Raw genomic sequence first — 21,766 nt, 5'->3', positions numbered from 1 at the left:
ATTTCAGAAACAATACCAAGAGATTTTCGTATAGGTAAACTAGGAGGTAACTCTGGAAAAATCGCAAAAGGAACCCATGGGAAATCCGTAGAGGATGCCTAATTGGGAAATCTAGTAGAGGAATCCTAGTAAAATCTCTAGAGGAATTCCTATATGAGTAATAACTGAAGGCATTTATAAAGGAACATTTAAGGAATTCCTAGAAGGATCCCTGATGGAACTATAAGAAGAATTCCTGAAAAAGTCTCTACATTTATTTATCAGTAGGTCGGCTCCAGAGACACGTTTTCCTCCATTTGGGTTATTGTGTTATCCGTAGATTTATTCATGGATGAACGGATTTATTCATAGAGAAGATATTGCACAAATATCTACAGATATTTCTAAATACATTACTAGAGCAGTTCCTGTAGAAATTGCTGAATAAAGTCCTGAACGAATACCAGCAAAAAATTTGAGGAATCCCAGCTGGAGTTCCTTAAGGAATTCCTGGGCGTATCACAGGTAAAAAGCATGAACAAAATCTGAAAGGGTTTCTATAGAAATATCCAGAAAAATTCTTGGCGGAAGTCCAGCAGAAATACCTGGAATAATCAAAGCAGATGTATATGGAGAAATTTTAGAAGGATTTCTTTAAAAAAATCCTTAGAGAAACCCCTGGATCCATCGCTGTAGGAGTTCATGTAGATTTTTTGGAAAAAGTCCTGCAGAAATACCAGCAAGAATTTCTGGATTAATCCCAAAAAAAGCTTCTAGAGGTATCACCGCAGGAATGCTTGGAAATATCTTATAAGGTTTCATCCAACTCGATCGTTTTAGAATCCCTGGAAGAATTTCCGGCGTACTACTTGAAGAAACACCAGCAAAATACCTACAAATAATAAAGAAGAAATTCTTGAAGGAATCGCAGTAAGAATTCCAGAATCCCACCACAAATTGAATTAGGAAATTGAAACTCCGGAAGAAGTTAAGTAGAATAGTCTTTAAGCCCATATTGCCGATGTGGTAAGCGCACGGGCAATCAGCAAAACCATGCTGAGGGTGACGGGTTCGATTCCCAGTTGGCCCAGAAACGTTTCATACGGAAATTTCCTTAACTTCCTTGTGGATACAATATCTTTATGACTACCACACGATAAACATATACAAAATAGCCGTTGGCAAAGAGGGATCTCCTTTGATAATTGTGAAAATTCTCATGAAACACTAATCTTAAGAGCAGGCTGTGTCCCAGTTAGAACGTTACGCCAATTTTAAACGATATTGGTTTAAAACATTGGTTAGCGTTGGGCGCTAAAACGGCATGAATGTATTATTCTTCAAAAAAAAAGTTTGGCCGTAACATTTAAATAAATGTTTTGTTCAAATATATTTTTTTGTTATTTTTGAACTATTGAAAGAGTAAAATATTTGATCAACAATGGCATAATAAAAACAAGTTTTGAATTCATAACTACATCATTCAAGATATATGTTGTTTCACATCAGTTCCCTTACTTACTCTTTCTGGCATTACATCCAAACTGAGACTTAGTGGCTTAGTGGTTTATAAGTTTTTAGACAATTATAACCTGTTTTTGTTCCATTTTTGTTTCATTTCTGTATTTCAGTTACGATGGGAATTTCTTAATGAATCCTATGAAAAATTTCTTAAGTAATATTTGAAAAAAAAAACATTCGGAAGTTCTGGAGGAATCCTCGGGTAAATTCATGGAGAAATCTTCAAAAGAACTCCTGGCGCAATTCTCGTCTCCATATTCTAAGAGAAATTCTCTGAGCAATTATTGGAATTCTTGGAAAAATTTTCTGGGAAAGGTCTGGGGAATCCTTCGAAAGAAATCTTGATAAAATCCTCGAACAAATTTTCAGAGAAATCTTAGGACGACTTTGTAGATAAGGAATTTCCTAAGAAATGCTTAGAGGAATTGAAATCAGAACTCCAGAAGAATTTCTAGAAGAATTTTCCAATAAAAAATCCGTAAAAGATTCCGTGGAAAAAGTTTTTTGAAGATTTTTGCTATTACTCATAGAGAAATTTATGACGGAATCAAAGACATTTTTAAAGAAATCTAAAATTTTAAAACTCTTAGCATGAATTAAAAACTGAATACATAGGTATAACATTTTTTGATCATTTGAAAACAATACTAGCGTCAGAGTGATGAAACTCGTGTTATTAGCAAAGTTTGTGAGACAAAGAGCACAATTTTATACAATTCTAACAATGTTATAGATATGTTTTTATTCTTCAACCATTTAAATTAATTTATAGCTCTTTTGTCCACTAGGGCACTGCGTGAGCGATTCCAATTGGCAGCTGTGCTCTACATTTGTACAGCGCTTAAATGTATTCTATTCTTTTTCTACTATTTCGAACTGGTTGCCTTTGTGCTGCTGTCACTTTTCTACCCTGTCCATGGTAGAATGATGAGCACGAGGATGTTGATGTGTGGCTCTTGCTCCTTTTCCAGTCCGATTGGTGGTCCATTATGAGTTGCCGTTAGCCTATATCCTAGTATCCGGATCGGTTAGAGCAGTGATCCTCAGCCTAACTGTTTATGCGGGCCAAAATTGAATTTCAAAAAGAGACTGCGGGCCGCAAGTCATTCTAGAGTTTATTTTTAACAATTTTAAAGATTCAACACAAAACCCATTTATTTGATTTTTAAAAATACTGAACAAGAATAGAGAACTAAACAACCTGGAGATTTTATTTCACTCGGAAAAATCCTTAAAATCATAGGGAAATTAAAATTGAATTTTCAAGACCGTATCATTTAGGTTTTGTAGTTCTTGGTATTAATAATGTCGAGCAAATGGAGTTTCTTACTGCAGCTTAGAGAATTTCTGAAAAGTATATCGAACCCTTTATTCAAAAGAAAAATATGGAACTGTGAGGTTTTCTAGGACTTCTGAATTTTGAGAAATTTCAGTATGATTTGTAGGGGTTTCAGGGTTTCGGAAGAAATCCCGAAAAACTGCCTGGAGATACAGTTTTGGAAATCCTTGATGTTTTTTTTTCAAAGTTTTCTTGCGTAATTTCATAAGAAGCCAATGAAAAAAGCCTGCAGACATGATTTTCAGAGCAGTGTGTGCAAGTATTTGTAGCTGATTTAAATAGATATTTTAAGGAGAATCCCCAAAAATATTGCTAGGGGAATGAAGATGATCTTGTCCAATCCCTGAAGTTTTAGCGAAATTTCGAAAGTTTGAGCAACACTCCCTTTTAAGACAAATTGTGGGCAAGAAATCAGTTAAAACTGAAATAGTTTCCGTATAGAAGTGTTGAATATACAAGGATATTTTTTGCTGATAAATCCAAAAGGGAAATATGTTTCAATTTTATATTTGTGAAACCAAACAAATTACTAATGACAAGTTCTGCCACAAGTCCGAAATCCGTGGCAGAGACTTGTGGAACTTATCCTAAACTCATTATTTGAGAGAAACACACTGTTCTTCACAACAGTTTCGAATATTTTCGGCATAAAATTCAAAAAACTAGTCTTTTATCGTTTCTATAGTTTTCAAAACTCTTAGTTCTTTAGAAATATTCTCCATGATTTTTTCAAAATTTCAGTAGTTAATACAAGGAAATTCTCATAAAAGTTTTAGAATATGGTGAAATTTCTGATTGTCATTATGAAAATTCTGAGTGGGCCACTTTTCAATACATTTCAAAACCAGTTCGCGGGCCGCACTAAACCTGGTAAAGGGCCGCATGCGGCCCGCGGGCCGCAGTTTGGTGACCACTGGGTTAGAGCATATGCTCAGAAGAGGGTCAGGTCAGGGGTCAGCCGCTCTCGAGGGGCAACTGACGAAAAATTGCAAGTGCCGGGGCTGGGATCGAACCCATGACCATCCACTCATAAAAGGAAATTTAGCCATTACGCCACGGGCCTCGCAATGTTATAAATATGTTATCAATGTTAGTTTTGTTATTTACAATGTATTATAACTTACTGAGTTATGAGTTTGATATCATAACCAGTTTTGCCGGAACGGGGATCGAACCCTCACGATTAGAAACTTGGTGACCCCAACCGCACAGCTACGAGGCTCCATAATTTGATTCAACTAGTTTTTGAATCCACTGTTATTAAGTTGAAGAAAAGCCTTCTATTTCTGTTTGTAGAGGTTGCGACACGCGCATAGCTTACTACTCGTTTCGTAGCAATATAATTCGAAAATTATTAATTACTCCACTGCACAATGGTCCGAATCCACGTTTTAGCAAGAAAGAAATCCCTATTTATGTTATCGTTAATTTTAGGCGAAGTTTTTTGTACTTGTTTCCTGCATCTTTTTCGACATTTTTTGATTAGGATGAGCATGAGCATGAGCATGAGCATGAGCATAGATGACCGCACAATTCGTAGTTGCTACTCCGTGATTGACCAGAGCAATTGAAATTGCACAAGGAACCAATGAATAGGGCTTGGGACTAGCTTACTTGTGCGGCTCCGTGGTCGTGCGGCTAGGGTCACCAAGCTCTTAGTCGCATCGTGCTGAGGAGCGCGGGTTCGATTCCCGCCGCAGCTGTCAGGAAAAGTTTTCGGCTGTGCCACTGGGCGTTGCATGCTAGTCCGTTGTCTAGTGTCGTGCTTCCTTCAAAGAGCGAAAAGCTCACTGGAAGCATTGAACGTGTCCGTGTCTTTTTACTATTCTCAATGTATTTTTCGACAATTTTGATTAGGATCCACCAAAAATCCCCTTAAAAATTCGAAAAACTTCATATAACTCATATAATTTTAAAAATGGAGTCAAACTGTCTTCGGGAAAAATGTAGGTTTTTATTATTCCTACAAGTTTCCCATTGGCGAGTTTTTTTTTCCAACTCCATGGAGCATGCAATGTTCAGAACAAATATGCGTCATTACTTGCTCTTCAAATGCTCCGAAGCTCACATCTTCGAAAAAAAATCAAATAAAAAAGTTATTGTGAAATCTCCAATCACCCTGCCTAAATCAAAACTTAAAATTGACCTAGTACGTTCAAATTGAAAGCTAGATTAAAGGTGTCTTCGGCAAAGTTACTCAAAATAGCATTGCCATAGCATTATAAAGTTCTATTCCAGATTTGAGTTAAGACGGGGACCACGCTGAACATTTTTTTTAATAAATGATGCAGAACACAAATGCAAACAACTTCTCTGAAGACACCAAATACCTGAAATCAACTATAACAGAGGTAGTTTTTTTTCCTGCTAAAACGTGGATTCGGACCATTGTGTAATATCTCACTGTGCTCTTTCGGGCTTATTACTCGATTTTTTTTCCTATTTTATGTTCTTTCTCATAGAATCTTAATCGAATTCGTACGAATTCAAGGAACTTCTTTTATTTCATTCGCGTTATTATTTTTTTCGTTTTCAAAGAATTTGTTTCCCCTGGGTTTTTACAAGAAATTGCTTTAGGAATCCAGTAAAACTTAATCTATGTTATACAACGGATTCGTTGAAAATGATATATTTAGGATGATACTGGAACAACTTGTAATTAGAAGGCATGAAATGTTGCTAATTGAAAAATTGAGAGATGTAATTTGTAAAAAAAAAAGTAACGTTCTGATGGGATTTGAACCCGCGATTCCTTCGCTAGACCGGCGCTTTAAGCAACTAAGCCACAAAACAAGTAACAAAGCTGGTAAATGCTAGTAAAGGGCAATATATATTATTGTTTCAGCATAATATATGCTAAAAATGGTTTTGGGGATTTCCTCAGCCATTTTGTCAAAAAATCATTAACGCATATTTAAAAAAAAAAACATGTTGAAACGTGAGATGAAACATTTCTAATTTTTTTTTTCAGAAAGCTTACAATAATGAAATGAGCCACGTTGATCTACAATCCAAAAGTTGTGTATTAATCCACACTTGCGTGAATTTGTCATGGATTTATTTCTAGTAGCGCAGATTTGACTCGGAATCATTATTTAAAAACATTTATAAGAAAAGTTTAATAACCCGGTCCGTAGCAAGGTATGGCCATACACATGATGACGCTAAACGCATGACCACGGTGCTCGGCAATACTTTATTTTGGGTTTAGTTTGTGAGACAACCTATGTTTCCAATATACATATTTCAATATGCTAAAAAATAATTAATATACACATTAGTGACTTTTAAACAACAATTCCTCTCATTATTGTTTACGAATAAATCCTCTTACGAATGCATTCCCGTTTATTTCTGCAAAAGCAAATTATTATCAAATTATTAACTATTAATGAATATAAGTATATTGTTATAAATCCGAGCTGCAGAGCTACAGGTTCGATGGGCGAACCTTTTCATCTGCTGGGCACGTGGTTCAACAACTTTTGGCAATGTTAGATAGAGCAATCCCAAAAGTTTAACTATCCCCGCAATTCGACCTTTTAAATTGGTTAGTATTATACTTTTGCACTGAAAAAGTTTTATGGGAAACTTTGATATGTTTTGGAAATGCCAAAGCACTTCATAGTCGCAAAAACCTTCTGTCCCTTCCGATACCCGCACCTGCCTCTCCGGCTCGGATCCGAGCATATTGAGGTTATACTCCGACCTGCCCGTACAGGTAGAGCAATACCCGGTGCTGAGGCTGCTGCCCTCGTAGACTAGTTCTTTTATTATTAATTATATTCAAAATCACTTTGGTGTGCTGAGGCCGAGCTGCCCTGCTGCTCCCCCTTCACCGTCCAAGTGTAACGCGACTTTGATGTGAGGAGTGTGGACGGCAGCGGCCGTTGTTGGGGGAGACGAAGCAACCGATTTGCACCCGCCAACCCAATGACGGCGCGAATGGGTGACGATGATGGCGATGATGATGGCAAAAGCTTGACTTGGCTAAACTTGGGGACCCGATTCAGTCAGTCACCAGACGGAATTGTAAGCGATCGGACCAATCTCCCGGGGTTTGGCCGGAATACGGTGCGGCGCGTTTTGGACGTTATGAATCATCAGCACCGCCGTCTCGGACTGGTGGTGGTGTGGTAGTGAACCGTTGCGTTGAAGGACCTCTTTGCTTCAGGAGGACAAGTTTGTCTGGATTCGGTGTATGTGGGAGGTATACTAATGGTGGTTTCTGGTAAAAGTTTCTATAAAAGTGCGGGAGAAAAATCTGCAAATATAAAGGAATACGGCGGCAACGATTCGCCGGAAAAGGGAAAGAATAATACTACCCGCCAACAGAGGGGAAGTGCATTGTGCGCGAAATTGAAAAGAGGCGCGAATCCGCTGATGTGAAGTGCGCGTTGATCGGTGACGCGTGGGTGCGGGCCGGCCGTTCGATTGCAACCGGGTCGGTGTGCTATTGTGTAGTTGGAATCACCTTGTGAAAGTGAACTCGAGAAAAAATCAATTCCCATTTGTGTCGATTCGATGGTGTATTGAATGTTCATTGTGGTGCAGAATTGGTGCATCCTACGCGTCGAGTGTAGTTTAATTAAGTGGATGTTTGAAAGCACAGATTTTCTAAAAAAAAAACTATGCATTATTCTCATTAGTAGCATTGCAATTTCTGTTTACGTACTATTGAAACAAAAGTGTGGTTCTGCTTCAACTATGATATTTTCTTGTTCAGAACGTTCTTATCAAAAGTGGTTCTCGTCTACGTAGTTTTCGAAAGTTTATCAATATAATTTCATTTGCTTATAAGGGAAATTGTGTATTTTCGGCAATTTTGTTCTCTTCATGGTTTTTTTTTAAAGCTGTCAAACTCAGACTTGGTCACAAATCCTTTCCAACCGAGCTGAATTATACGACCAAGTTTCAGGAAATTTTTGTTGACAAAAACCCCTCATGACGAAGAGAACAAACCTGCCGATAGTACCCGTCGTTACCCTATAATGTATCTTTTTTTTTTTGCAAAAATTCGAAATGCTATCTCATTTCAAATTCGTAATCATTCAGCTTCACCAACCTCGTTGTCGAAAACTGAAATTTTTTAATGAGTGAAATTCGATTTTCCTGCAAATCCATAAGACGAGCTTGGAGGTCTATTGGTTAACGCTTTTGATTGTTGTATGCCGCAGATCCTGCGCTTAGCCACTAGCCCGTCCCTTCTATTTCATATTTTTCTATCAAGTTTATCTTTCTTTTGGGACTGGGTGACAAAACTGCGAGAGAAATAAAAACTGCTACAAGAATTTGTGAAAATCATCTTAAAGAAAACAATGGTGGGGCAAAAGTTCGACCTTAGTAGAAAACTATTTTTTTTTCGAAAAGCCGAAGCAAATAAAAAATGAAAGAATACCGTGTGATAATTCTACCACCCATAAGCTATAACTATGCTGATCAAAGTTACGCCAAATGTCTTTTTAGTTACAACACGATTTGTAAGTGTGCATCAATTCGGAAGTGTGCAAAGGTTCGATTCTCGTGTTTGTCGAAGTTCGCTAACCGTCAGCGGGGCAGCGCGGACGTCAACCACGAATAGATGAGCCGTAGTCCACATGAATTTGACATGTTTGGGAAATTGACACTTTTGGACACTCTGACAGATCTGGGATGTGCACGACATTTGAGAATTAGTCATTACCATAAGTTATTACTTAAGTAAAACATGTAAAACTAGCAAAGGGTTATCAAAATTTTAGCGTGCAATCGCTCGAAATTACACGACAACGCGGAGATAACAAATAAATGAGTAAGAAATTGTGTAATGCATCAATTTACAGCACAAACAATTTTGGACGTGTTTTTGTTGTGAGCTACGGAGATTTTGGCTTTTGCTGGCCCCCTGCTAAGCGTAGCACATTTTTGACAGTTTGGTAATAAGAATACCTGAACCCAATTTATATTGGACGTTGAAACTGGAATACACTTGAAAGTTCGATCTGGATTTTACCCAAATTAGGGTTAAATTTACCACACCAAAAATTAGTGTTAATGTTCTTATTAGTTTCATTATTTTTGGAGATGTCGAATTTCGCACACAACTTCGCAGCGGCTAGCGTACACACAGTTCGGTTGGGTTCATGATAGGGGCGTCGGATGCACAACAGGTAAACAAGTTTGATTGGTGTGAAATGTCGCTGGGAAATGATGATCTAATTGATTCTCAAATTAAGTAGTCTGAACATTAATGAGAAACCCAAAATAAAAAAAATCTTTCTAAAGTTGTCATAACTTTCTAAATTTGCAAACAATTTCCAATCTTTTTGCACGAATCCTTTAAAATTGAATTATGAATAAACTTAAAGATCATCAAACTTTTCCAAAATATAAGTTAAGTTCAGTTTTTTTTTTCTAAATTTCAAATCTCTTAGCATGCTTTTGTAAATATTTTTGTTGTCTAAAAATGTTCGTTTTATGAAACTTTTCACCAAAATATTCTTGAAACTTGTTATTTTTAGAAATATGTTTTGGCAGTTCAGTGTTATGGAACACAGTGGAGATTGTTCTGAACAACATTTATATTTAGATCCTGACAGTATTCTTAATTGAGAACACTTCAAAAATTCAAATTTTAGGGTTGCTATTTTGTCCTTATGTTGGTGATATTTTTCTGATGAAACTTTTGGTGGAATTCAGTGTTTCATTTTAAGTAGAATTTCCGATAAATCAGAAAGAATTCTTAGAAGTATATAGTCGGAAATAATGAAAATTAATCAGAAATTTTCCATGAAATATCAACAGAATCTTCATTTTAAAGAACATCATCAGATTCTTCAGGAATGCTTTCGTGGATACACCACTTTACGCTTCAATAGCTCCTCCAAGAATAGTTCAAGAAAATCAATTCAAATTAAGTTATTACATCGTATGTAGGTTTATTTTTTTGGAAATTCCTTAAGTGGTCCCTTAAAAAATCAACTAGATATATGTTTCTGAGAATTCTATAAACTTTCCTTTCTAAGCTCCGCATGAAATGTCCTTAACAATTCTACAACTTATATATTAAGAAATTTAACCGTAAGTGCTGGAAATCTTTCCACGGATTTATCTAGAGATTATTCAAGGAACTTTATCATACTATAGCAGTTTCACTAAAAGAAATATTTAAAAATTGATCTTGAAATTTCTAACGCTTTTCTGCCAAAACCCTCTATGAACTTTACAAGTAATTGTTGCACAGATTATTTTTTCAAGCACGTAAGAGTTCGTCCTGTATTACAGATGACTCCAGAAAAGTTTAAAAAATACGGCTCAAGATGCAATTTGTTCAGATAGAAAAAGATTCCCTAATAGCATTTTTCTAGGAATTGAAGGTCTTGAATTCAGTTCACACTCACAGATGCAAGAAATTGCTTCAATCATTTTTTAAGCAACCAGATTGGAAACACCTTTGAAATTCACTTTTGGATCTTGACCCCAAAAATATTTCTTCATTTGTCAGAAATTTTCCTTGGTGTTTGTAGGAATTTTTCCAAAACATTCTATAAGGAATATTCTGTCTAAAATATTTCAAATGCTCGCTAAAAATTCCTTCATAAAATACATACGACATTTCACAGGAAATCGTCTAAGGTAAGTGATTTTACCTTACCTTACCTTAGCTTAATGTTAAAATACACATTAAGAAAAACATTTTTTTTTTTTGAGTTTTGACTTAATACACAGCGCAACATTTTTTTGTCTCAAGAGGAAACTTATGTGTCTCCGAAGGGTTTTGGGCCGTTGAATCCGAATCCGGGCTCAGATTTGCTCCAACACGTCACAATTTTGAGCTATATCTCAATGTATAGGGTAAAATATGCGATTTTGGGCTTTTTTGACTGCAAGCCATTAAGCATTGAAATATTTTTTTAGGCAATCAAAGGGTTAATTGGTCAATTAATATCTAAATTAACGACTCATGTAAAATATTTCGTTTTACCTAATCAAATTTGATAGATTTAAGCATTTTATGTTAGCATGAAAACTTGCATGCAACTTTTGGAGGGTGACTTGTATGGGAAATATCGTACCTAACATAAATCGCTTAAAACTATCAAATTCAATTTGGTAAAACGAAATATTTTGCATGAGTCGTTAATTTAGATGTTAACTGACCAATTAACCTTTGATTGCTTAAAAAAAATATTTCCATGCCTAATGGCTTGCAGTCAAAAAAGCCCAAAATCGCATATTTTGCCATATAAATTGAGGTATAGCTCAAAATTGTGACTTGTTGGAGCAAATCTGAGTGCGGATTCGGATTCAGCGGCCCAAAATCTGTCAGAGACACATAAGTTTGCTCTTGAGACAGACCAAAAGTTAATTTTTGTTACGCTGTGATATTTATGATATTTTTCTGATAAAACTCTCGGATTTTTAAGCTGAATTTTAAGTAAAATTTTCGAAAAACTAGGAAGGTTTTTTTTAGGAACTACCAACAGAAACTTCATTTTCAAAGAGCTCCATCAGATTCTTCAAGTCAAAACGTAATGCTTCGAACTACTTTGGAGTGTTGGAGGATTTTACCTGCAGTTCCTCCAAGGATTCTTGCTGAAGTTAGTCCATGAATTCTTCTTGAAATTCCTGCAAGGGTTTTTTTCTGTAATTCTTCAAGGGATTCTTCCAAAGAGGGTTTCTCTTATAATACGGACCAGTGACCTTTCTGGTGTTCTTCCAAGGATTTCTACTGAAATGTCTCAATACATTTCAGAATATTTCCTGAAAAAATCCCTGGATTTGCTGCAAGAATTCCTTTTGGAATTCCTCCAGGAAATCTCCCAAGAGTTTCTTCAGAGTTTCTCTTGGAGTACTACAAAATATTATTCCTAACTGCTCTGACAAAACTGCATGAATTTCCTCATTTTTTGGATTTTTATGTTTTAAAAAAAGGAGTAAAATTTTCAAAATCGGTTTATGATTCTTTTCTTCTTGGTGAAAATTTTTTATCAGTTTTCCAGAAGCCGTTTTTTTCTCGTAAATTTGTTAAAAAATGGTTTCCGTAAAATCAAATGATATTTTCTATCAGGAAAAAGTTAGGAGATACCTTGTCCGTCTCTTTAACTGTGTATGAAAACCGATTTTGAAAATTTACTCAAATCGAAAATCAAAAAATGAGGAAATGCATCCAGTTTCACTTTTCTTAAAGTTCATCCAAGGATTGATTTTGGACTCTCTTCTAGAATTCCTCCATATCCATCCGTGTATTCCGGCATGGAGCCCAGTTTTATTTTTTTTTTTAGGATTCTATCTAGGCCCTGAAGCCTATCCTGAACGCATCCAAGAATTTCTCTGACTCCCCAAAAATATTAGGCTTTTCCGAATATTTCTGTTGAAGTTTTTCCGGAGGTTAATCCTGTAGTTCATCTTGAGATTTCTGTGGACGTTCTTCCATTGACCCCTGATGCCGTTTCTTCAAGGATCGCTCTTGGTGTTCCTCGAGTTATTTTTCCCGCAATCACTTCATGGATTTCTGCTATCATTGATTCATTCCTGATTTCTTTCATGAAAGGCTTTCAAATTTCGTAAATGCATTCCTCCTGACATATCTTCACGACATATTTCTGATGTTTCTTCATGGATCCTTCCAAGGGTTCCATTAAAATTACAGTTTGCGGCAGGAAAAAATGCGAAAGTGTTTTTCAACTACAAACTTCGTTTTCGTCCATTTGACGTCAACCAATCTATGTTTCAATGTTCCATGATCTCAAATAGGCAAATTTTCTGAAAAGTTTATTAAAAATTTTCCCATTTTGGTCACTAACCTTTACAGGGCGGCGCCTGAAGCTGAAGACAATCAGAATTTTCAAACCGCAGAAAACCACACAGGTCGCTAAATTTCGTATCTGATAAAACAAAGTTTTTAATTTTCTCTACAATATCAACAAATATATGTACTTATTTCATCTAGTATGTGAAACTACATGGCTCTGGGTCAGTGTGGTCTGGTTGTTCATCGAATTTAAGCTAAATTTCTAACTGTTATAGTCATTTTGTTTAATGACCATTGGGCGCGCAGTTTATTGATACCCGCTTATTAGGCTTACATTATCACATGTTAAACATCAAATATGTTCATTTTTATTTTGCAGTGCTGGAATATAGACATTGACTGATACACTGTCATGAAAAAATAGTCATATATATCCCATATTTAGCGTGTAATAGTGCCTTGAACTTTTCGCATTTTTTCCTGCCGCATCCTGTATTTCCCCAGGCCGTTGCTGGAGACTATTGACTGGAAATGGTAGGATAAGTGTACTAATTATGGCTATTGTACCAATTATTCGCCATAGTTGATTTTCACCCTTTAACGATGTAAATCAACAAGAAAAATATTGTGAACAACAGATCAAGTTCACAAAAGATTGTCGCACTCATTTAAACTCCACATTTGCCTCAAATCATGGTAGAAATAAATCATTTTCCCTAAAATTTTGGCTTCCTTGCACCCTTTTTCGCCATAGTGTACCAGTTATGGCTAACTCCATAAGGAATGCATGCAAATAGTGCGAAAAGGAACCAAAGTTAAAAAATGTAACCATAACTGGTACAGGGTTCCTATTATTGGCACACGTACTAAAAGTACCCAGGTAACCAATAAGCAGTTAAAATGGCATTAATTCGGCACTATATGCGCCTTTACGGCAGGTCATTAAATGCTAATTTGCCCTATATGCGCCATAAGTGCTACTTAAATGCAGGTTTTGGCCCAATATACGGCTGATTTAATGCTTAAATTTCCTACCCCCCAGATTGTCAAAAATAAAAACCAAAAATTTCCTCTGCCCATTTCTGTGCAACTTTTGAGGCTTGGAGCACGTTTTAAAATTCTGTTCTTGTTTTTTTTGCTGATTTCGGCGAAATTGGGATTTGATCCCTCGTTCCTCGGGTTGACGATGATGCTGAACCTCGCTACGATGTAAGCTATAGATGATTAGATAATGTGCGTTGGTTTTTTGATCAATTTAAAGCTTGAATATTACAGCGGCAGTAGCTTCGTCAGATATGCTATGTGCCCAGCATGTGCTGATAATTAAATCGAGCATTGGAAAGTAGCCAAAACTATGGAATTTATTTGCCAAAGCATGTTTTTTTAGTTGCTACTCTATAAATGACAGGACAAGCGAATGATAATGGCATCTACATCCGGGGCACGTAAATTAAAAAGTGGAAATGTGTTGTGAGTTCAGCATCACTCCTCCCACTTAGCAGTTTTATGGCACTAATGTAGCAGTTATGCTGCTTGTTGACCAAAACATACCGTGCATCTGAAATGCTACATAACTGCTGTCAAATTTTAAGTAGCATTTCAATTGCTAATATAGGGCAGTTTAGCCGTCGAACTGCTATCATACGGCAGTAAGCAGGTCAAATGCAGATATAAAACAGAAATACGGCTTATTCAAATGCTTATTGGTAACCTGGGTAGTTTTGGCTCCGTTTCTATATTATTTTTGTAAAGTATGGAAACTAAGCTGTTTTTCAACTTATTGATGAGATTCGTTGGTCTTCTTGTTATTTTTGTATAAACAGCTTTCCTTAGGTAGTGCCATAATTAGTACACGCACCCTATATGCTATAAAGCGAGTCTATTTTTTTTCAGTCTAGGAAATCCAAAAGAATCGATTTGCAAAGCCTCACGTTTCGGCCTGATTTAATTGGCTTTATTCAAGGGGGAACTGGGCGAATAATATAGTTTTAGTTAGAGACTCGTTCGTACAAGTCCAAATTTTTCTGCTGAAACTTTTCCAGGGTTTTCTCTTGGATTTTTTTTTCAGTGAGTATTTCAGAAGATTCCATTTTAGGTTTCTCCAGAGATTCCTTCTGGAGTATCTGAGAAGGAGTGTCCGTAGGACTTTCTTTAAAAGGTTTTTTTTTTAGAAATATCTTAAGGAGCTCTCAACGCTTCCTCAGAAATTTCCTTGGTGTTCCTCCAACGATTTTTCCTGAAGTTTTTCCATGAAAATCTTCTAGATTTATACGTGACTTTAACTTACACAAAAGCGTTTTTAAAGCTATACTTGTTATTGGCGATTACCATTCCCTGATACTGAAAAAAATATAAGAAACGGTGATCCATCAAATTTAGAATGTAAATTTGAATTAAAATATCTCTACCCACCAACGTCAAATTCCATTAAAATGAAAAATGGGTCACTAGATGGAAAAGTTTGAGAACACCGGAATACAGTAAGGACCCGATTTTGTCAGCCCCATTTTGCGACAAACTTTCTGCTCTCATTATGTTACAGTCAGATTTGTAAATCATTTATTCATGTTTAGCGTCAACCTAAATCTGAGATGCAGAACATACAGGGACAAAAAGTTAAAAAAAAACTGTTTAAGTTTTTGAAACGAAAAAAAAACATGTTTTCTGAAAAGGGTTTGACAAAATCGGGTCACTTATGCATATTGAGTGGAATATTTATCTTAAATAAAATTTTCGTTTATGAAGAGTCTCCGAAAACAGATTTTCCCACCAGCTTCGGAAACATCTGATCAGAATGTTTCACAGCTCATTGAAGAATAAATACTCGAAGAATTTACCGGTGTAGATAGATTCTTGCCATTTTTTTTTAATTTTGAAGGAATTCGTGGATAAAATCGAAAAAGATGAAGCAGAATTCCAAAAAGTATTTTGAGTAAAATTCTTTAAAAAATGTTGATAAAGAAGCTTCTAGGAATTTATGAAGATATTTTAAGTAGTGCCCAACCATTGCATTGACATACTTATTAACTCCTTGTAAGATTTATTTATTCAATTTTCGTTCAAGTAAGGTCAAAGAGTGTCTGACTTTCATCAATCATTTTTCAGAAACAGAATTTATAAATAAATGAATAAAACATACCCATTTTTGTTTTTTTTCAGAATTTTTAGAAAATTAGCAAAATTTCCTATACAAATAGCTATCTTTCAACAAGGTTTCGATCATTAGTTATGATTTTATAATGATGAGGATAATAGAATTTGGACATATTTAAAAAAAATATGGTTGTAACTCTGGAACCAAAAAAGGGCATTCTATAAAAATCAGAAATTAAAATTACTGAATATTTTCTTCTGCCGAAAAAATATAGCTTAAAAACTCTTTTTGCAGAACCTTTACTCGTACTTCGTAGTTGCTTTCAGTCATGCTGTAGAAGCCAGTCATAGCGGAGATTCTATGGTTTTGAACGACTGCAGTGTACATTTGATGATGAAATTTGATAAATTTAAACATTTTATGTTAGTATGTAAACTTGCATGCAACTTTTGAAGGACGACTTGTATGGGAAATATCGTACCTAACATAAATCGCTAAAACTATCAGATTCGATTTGGTAAAACGAAATATTTTGCATGAGTCGTTAATTTAGATGTTAATTTAGATAATCGCATAATTTGCCCTATAAATTAAGGTATAGCTCAAAATTGTGACGTGCTGGAGCAAATATGAGCCCAGATTTGGATTCAGCGGCCCAAAATCTGTCAGAGACACATAAGTATGTTCTTGAGACAAACTAAAGTTAATTTTTGTTACGCTGCTGTGCAATCAATGGATGATAAATAAGTTTAAATAAAAAAGACGGTTCTAAATATTTTCATCGTCATTACAATATTTCTGTGATTTCATTCAATTATCCATTCATTTATCCATTCAAAGAGTTGCAACAGTGAGCAACACAACTAATGCTTTCACAGATCTACCCACCCAAAACAACACCAGCAATATACCATCAACACAAAATCCAATATTCCCTCATTTGGCTTCCATTCCGGTGCAGAGCTGGACGGGCGGTGTGAAAAGCATCTTTCTCGGTTTAATTTGTACCGGTTACCGGTTAACCCATTACCACCTGTCTGTGCTGCCACCCACTCACTCACTCACTCTCAAAACAAATTCAACAGAAAACACCAAACAACTCCTGTTGCGCGTTTCCAAATCCAATCCAAGCCAATCCATCCAATCCAAGCCAATCCATCCAACCCAGCTAGCTAGCCATATTCGTGCTTGCTGCCGTAATCCGTGGCATGTTGGATGGGGCTCGCTCGGTTGGACTCAGGCGAGTCAGGTAATTTACGAGTTTGGATTCAGATTCGGACGTCCAAAAAACGGCCCGGTCGTCATTGTCTGTGTAGTGTGGGTCGATACAATCGTGTGCCGAATAAATATGGACGATAATTAAAATGTGTGTATACAGACGGAAGGATCAGTGGATCGTGTTGCGATGGTAGCGTTACGAAGTTTCAAAATTTTAAAATTTGTTATTCGTTTTTAATTTTTATTTGAAAGATGTTACTGGTTTATAAAAATTAAAAAAAATAATATCAGCTTTCCTGGAAACTTGAGTTTTTATTGTAAGTGTTGAAAATGATTCCGTTATAACAGTTCAAATAATCTGTACAAAAATCCTTAATTTGCAAAAAAACAACTAACAATTTGAAGGATTATTAGTTTTGAAACCCCCGTAATATAACCTTAGTTCTGTTGATTTTTAAATTATCTCAAGCTAGTTGAAAGGAACTCCCTGAATTTTAAAAAAAAATCTTGCACCCGATTGTTTTGTTACATTGCTTCGTGCCGCTTTTTATGGTTTTATGACTCAGCGTCATAATGTTGCATAAACTCAAACAAGAAATGGTTTGTCGTTACGTCTTCGAATATTTATGGTATTCGTCATTTTCGTCATGATATTATGACTTGTAGTCATGATATCATAAAGCGGCATATTTTGTGATTTTATGACTTTTTCGTCATGTTTTTGGAAACGGATTTCTTCCCGTGTAGTATGGTAACCCTAGCTTCCACCTAGCCAAAAGTGCCTCCTACCGCACTGGAATTAAAAGTTCGTAGGTGTTGCAGCGTATATTTTTTTCGCCATTTTTTTGTTCAGAATGCACCATTTACCACCTCAGTTGGCAACCACCAAAATTGCAGTTGCTGGCCAAAAAACCACATGCGTTTGCAAAATATATTATAGCATTTGGGCATTTGGGGATTCCTAATGGATCGACGGGGAAAAATTATAACACCTTCAATCTCCATTTACCCTGGATTGGCTTACCGGTGCAGCGTTGCTGACAGTTTTGAGGGAAGATTGATGGAATCGCGGAATGCGTAAACAACAATGACCGTTTGGTTGGATGGAATGAATGTTATTTAAACAAACCTGTGCAGAATACTCACTGACGTTGAAGTAGACCGTCGATCGTCGTCGTTTTCGTTGTTCATGATGAAGCAGTGGCGTACGAAACTGTTCGGGAAAGGTTGTCTCGGTTGGAGAATGAGAGGTGAGTTTGAGGAAAATGTGTTCAGAGTGAAAAATCACCACCGAAGCACCAAAGGTTATGGGACAGGCACTCGTGTTGAGTTATTGAGTTGAATCACGCACTTTTAGACACCTGAAATTATGATAACTTTAAAGACAAAGGTTAACACATTTCGATGAATTTTAACACTCAATTCTTAAGAAGATAGATTTTTTCCCGATTCAGATACAAATTCACCAGGAATAATCTAAAATCTATGGAATTATTTTTAGAATGAGGTAGAACATTTGAGTACATGCAACTTTTTCAAAAATCTGTGACGGTAGACAAAAAAATGTTTTCGATGAAGAAGACTTCGTCAAAAATATAATAAACAAAATATAAACAAATTGCTCCACAGAGTCCTACGGATGTTTCTACCTAATACATCAGTAACTTCCCACAGAAATTGTTTATTAATAATAACATTGGTAAAAGGAATGGTTCGAAAAAATGGCGCCGAATTCAAAAACATTTTTAGTTGTTCAATAACAATTTTCTACAATATTTCATAAACATTTCTACCAGCATTTATCAATAAATTAATTGCATCTTTTTTTAGGTGCTTTGAAAAACCTTTCGCGATTGCGTTCAAGAAATCATTAGTGAACTTGTTCAAAATATCGTACTTACATTTTGACAGATTAAAACATATAAAAGACACATGTTAGGAATTTTTTAAAAAGATCCTCCCTATTATATATATTTAACAAAGATTCACTTTAGAAAATCTCATTGTAATTTTTCAGAATAAAATTTCTCTTGAAAATATACATCAAAATTCTTTAAAAAAATGTAATTTCTTCTTGCTGGAAACACGTAATAAAATTTCTTGACCCAAGTAGGATGTTGGGGTCAATATGGCCCAGACAGACTCGCTGACTGTGTACTACGTCATGCTATGCACTACGCCATTGACGTGCACTAACATTCTAGGAGGGTTAAAACTCCTTAAGAATATTTTTTTTAGAAATTTCTTCAGGATCATATAACCATACGATTTCCTTCAGAATTATTTCAAAAATTTAAACTGAAGTTATTTCAAGATTTTCTATGGAGGGCTTTTAAGCACTGTGCACAAAACTCCTTCTGCGATTTGATCATAAACTCCTGCTTTTAACTGTCCAATAAAAGCAAATAAAAGCTACTACGAAATTTTGTCCATTAATTCTCCTCGACTTTTTTCACTGTTTCCTTTTTTCATAGATTACTTCCAAATTTTCTTGAAATTCGTATGCGAATCGTGTTACAGCAGGAATTCCTCTTTTAGTTTATTGGAAATTGTTACATGAGATTTAGAATTCCATAAAAAAGAAAAAGGTTTTTTGGAGTACAACAGCTGGTAATCCCAGAAACGAAATAGGGTTTTTTTTCCTATGAAGGCAGGGATTTTGGCAGAAAATGTGTAGATATGACTTAGAAATGCACATCCGATCAAAACGCTAGCACAAAATTAAAGCTGACGGAGTTATTATTTCGAAGATAATTCCAATTAAGTTAAGTTAGTTCTTAAAATCACATAATATAAAACAATAATTGACCAACTCATATCATAATTATAACGGGTCTTGATATAATTTTAACAAGCTCATAACAACGTGAGATAAAAAATAATCAATACTAGAAAACAAAATGGCTCTTTAATTGTGGAAATTGTGTTCGATTTCAACATTTCTTGGCACCAGCGTGCATTTCAATAAGAACATTTTGACATGTTTTATTTTAAAATTCTCTTCTGCTGTTTCGAAAGGAATACTCAGAAAAATGCCTGAAAATATACTTAGGGTAGCGAACCACTTGGGCAGCGGCTGGATTTTTGGGTACTCTTCGCTATAACTCAGTCAATTCCAAACCAATTGACTTGAAATTTTGTACATTGCTAGATACTATACGTATCTAATCGCGTTCCAAAAATTGTGCCTATTGGTTCACAATTGGCTGAGTTATAGCAAAAAAGTGCCCAAAATAGGACCCCTGCCAAGATGGAATCCACTTCCCTACATAAATTCCATTAGAAACCTTAGAAGGAATCCTTAGAGAAGTGCCTGAAGATATATTTAAAGGAATCACTGAAGTTCTTGGGAGAATTGTAAATAACTTTTGAAGAAACTCCTTGGAAATTCTTTGGATGAATTTGTGGAGCAATCTGAGGAGGAATTTCGGAATAATCCTTTGGGGGAGTTCCCGAAGGAACTTCTGTTTTGTTTTGTAAATTTTAAGCTAATCTAACTTTTCACACAGGAACTTCTGGAGGAAACCTTTCAGAAACTCCTAATGGAAACCTTGGAAGAATTTCTGAGACAATCTTTGAAATAATTTTAGAACGAATTCTTAAAAAAATACTAAATTCACTGAACAAATTATTCAATAAATTTCTGAATAGATTTTTGAAGCAGCTTCTGAAGGAACTCTTGGAGGAATACCTAGAAGAATACTTGGAAGAATTCATGAAGCAACCTTTGGTGAATTTGCGGAACTATTTTTTGGAGAAATACCGGAACGAATCCTTATAAGAATTTCTGAAAGAGTAATAAAAGAAATTGCGAAATGATTTTTTCGATTTGATAGGAAGGGGAAGGGGATGATTTTTTCGATTTGATAGGAAGGGGAAGAGCTGCTGAAAGAATTGCTGACGAAAATCTTCGAAGAATTCTTGAAGAAATTCTTAGAGGAGAAATATTAAACGATCCCGTGAATTTCTGTAGAATGATATTTTTCAAAAATGTCCTTTAAGTCCTTTAAGAAATTTCTGAATGGTAGGTTTTATGAAGCAATTTCTGAAAGAACTCTTGAAAGAATTCCATGAAGGACCATTTGGTTAATGTGCTGAAATATTCTATGGAAAAATACCTGAAGGAATCCTTGTAAGAGGTTTTCAAAGGATCTTTGGAGGAATTTGTGAATGTATCTCTGAAAGAAGAGGAAGATGCGGAGATTCTGAAGATTAACTTGATAGAAATAGGACTGCAATTGGCTTGAGATAATTCCATATTCTGAACACACCAAATTTTTCGATACGCTTCCAGCACAAAAAAAATCAGCAAAATAAATTGCTGAATTTCAGCAAAATTTTTGCTGGATTTCAGCACAACGTTGCTGATCAACTGTCAAAATTGCTGGATGGTTCAGCAAGTTGAAAAATAATTGCTGATATTCAGTAAATTCGTATTGCTGAATGAAATCAGCACAAAAAAAATCAGCAAAGTTTGCTGAATACCAGCAAACAAAATTTGCAGTGAATGTTCACGCCAAACTGGGTCAAAATGTAAATTTTCATAAATGTTGATAATTGGGAACCTGTTTAAGGACAAACTTCTTGAAATCCCACTTCAACAGTGCATCAGAACTTCAAACGCACAAATTTCAAGAAGTAAGCTTCAACCAACAGTGCATTTTATTATTCTGTTCTTGCTCGTAATAAGCTTAAAATAAGAAGCTCAGGTGCGCTGGTTTTGTTTACGAAGAGATTTGTGCGCTCGAAATTGTGAGTAGGTGCCAAAGTCGGCCATTGTGGTGGCCATTTTGGAATTCTATCAAGTCTGTCCTTAAAAATCAATTTGAAATTTGTATGGAAGCGAAGCAAAGCAGTTGTCGAGTTGTCGAAAGGTATATCA

General features: G+C 35.6%; 1 protein-coding gene across 7 annotated transcripts in view; it reads left to right on the top strand.

Annotated features, from left to right (window-relative positions):
- The window catches only part of LOC109405137 (cAMP-dependent protein kinase type II regulatory subunit), a 375,648-nt gene that overhangs the window by 244,473 nt on the left and 109,409 nt on the right, over positions 1 to 21,766 (top strand). Inside the window, exon 1 of one of the 7 annotated variants that reach the window (XM_029879338.2) lies at positions 6,722 to 7,049. The exons of 5 other annotated variants lie outside the window; for them this stretch is intronic. Coding sequence is in view for 1 of the 2 variants with exons in the window: in XM_029879337.2 (XP_029735197.1) it covers positions 18,074 to 18,134 (61 nt within the window). In the remaining variant the exon portion in view is untranslated. Of the gene's footprint in view, positions 1 to 6,721; positions 7,050 to 18,059; positions 18,135 to 21,766 lie in introns of those variants that run through there. One more of the 7 variants, XM_029879337.2, reaches the window with a different exon arrangement.

The sequence above is a fragment of the Aedes albopictus genome, chromosome 2, assembly GCF_035046485.1.
Source record: "Aedes albopictus strain Foshan chromosome 2, AalbF5, whole genome shotgun sequence".
Classification (NCBI taxonomy): domain Eukaryota; kingdom Metazoa; phylum Arthropoda; class Insecta; order Diptera; family Culicidae; genus Aedes; species Aedes albopictus.
This window is presented reverse-complemented; position numbering and strand designations above follow the sequence as displayed.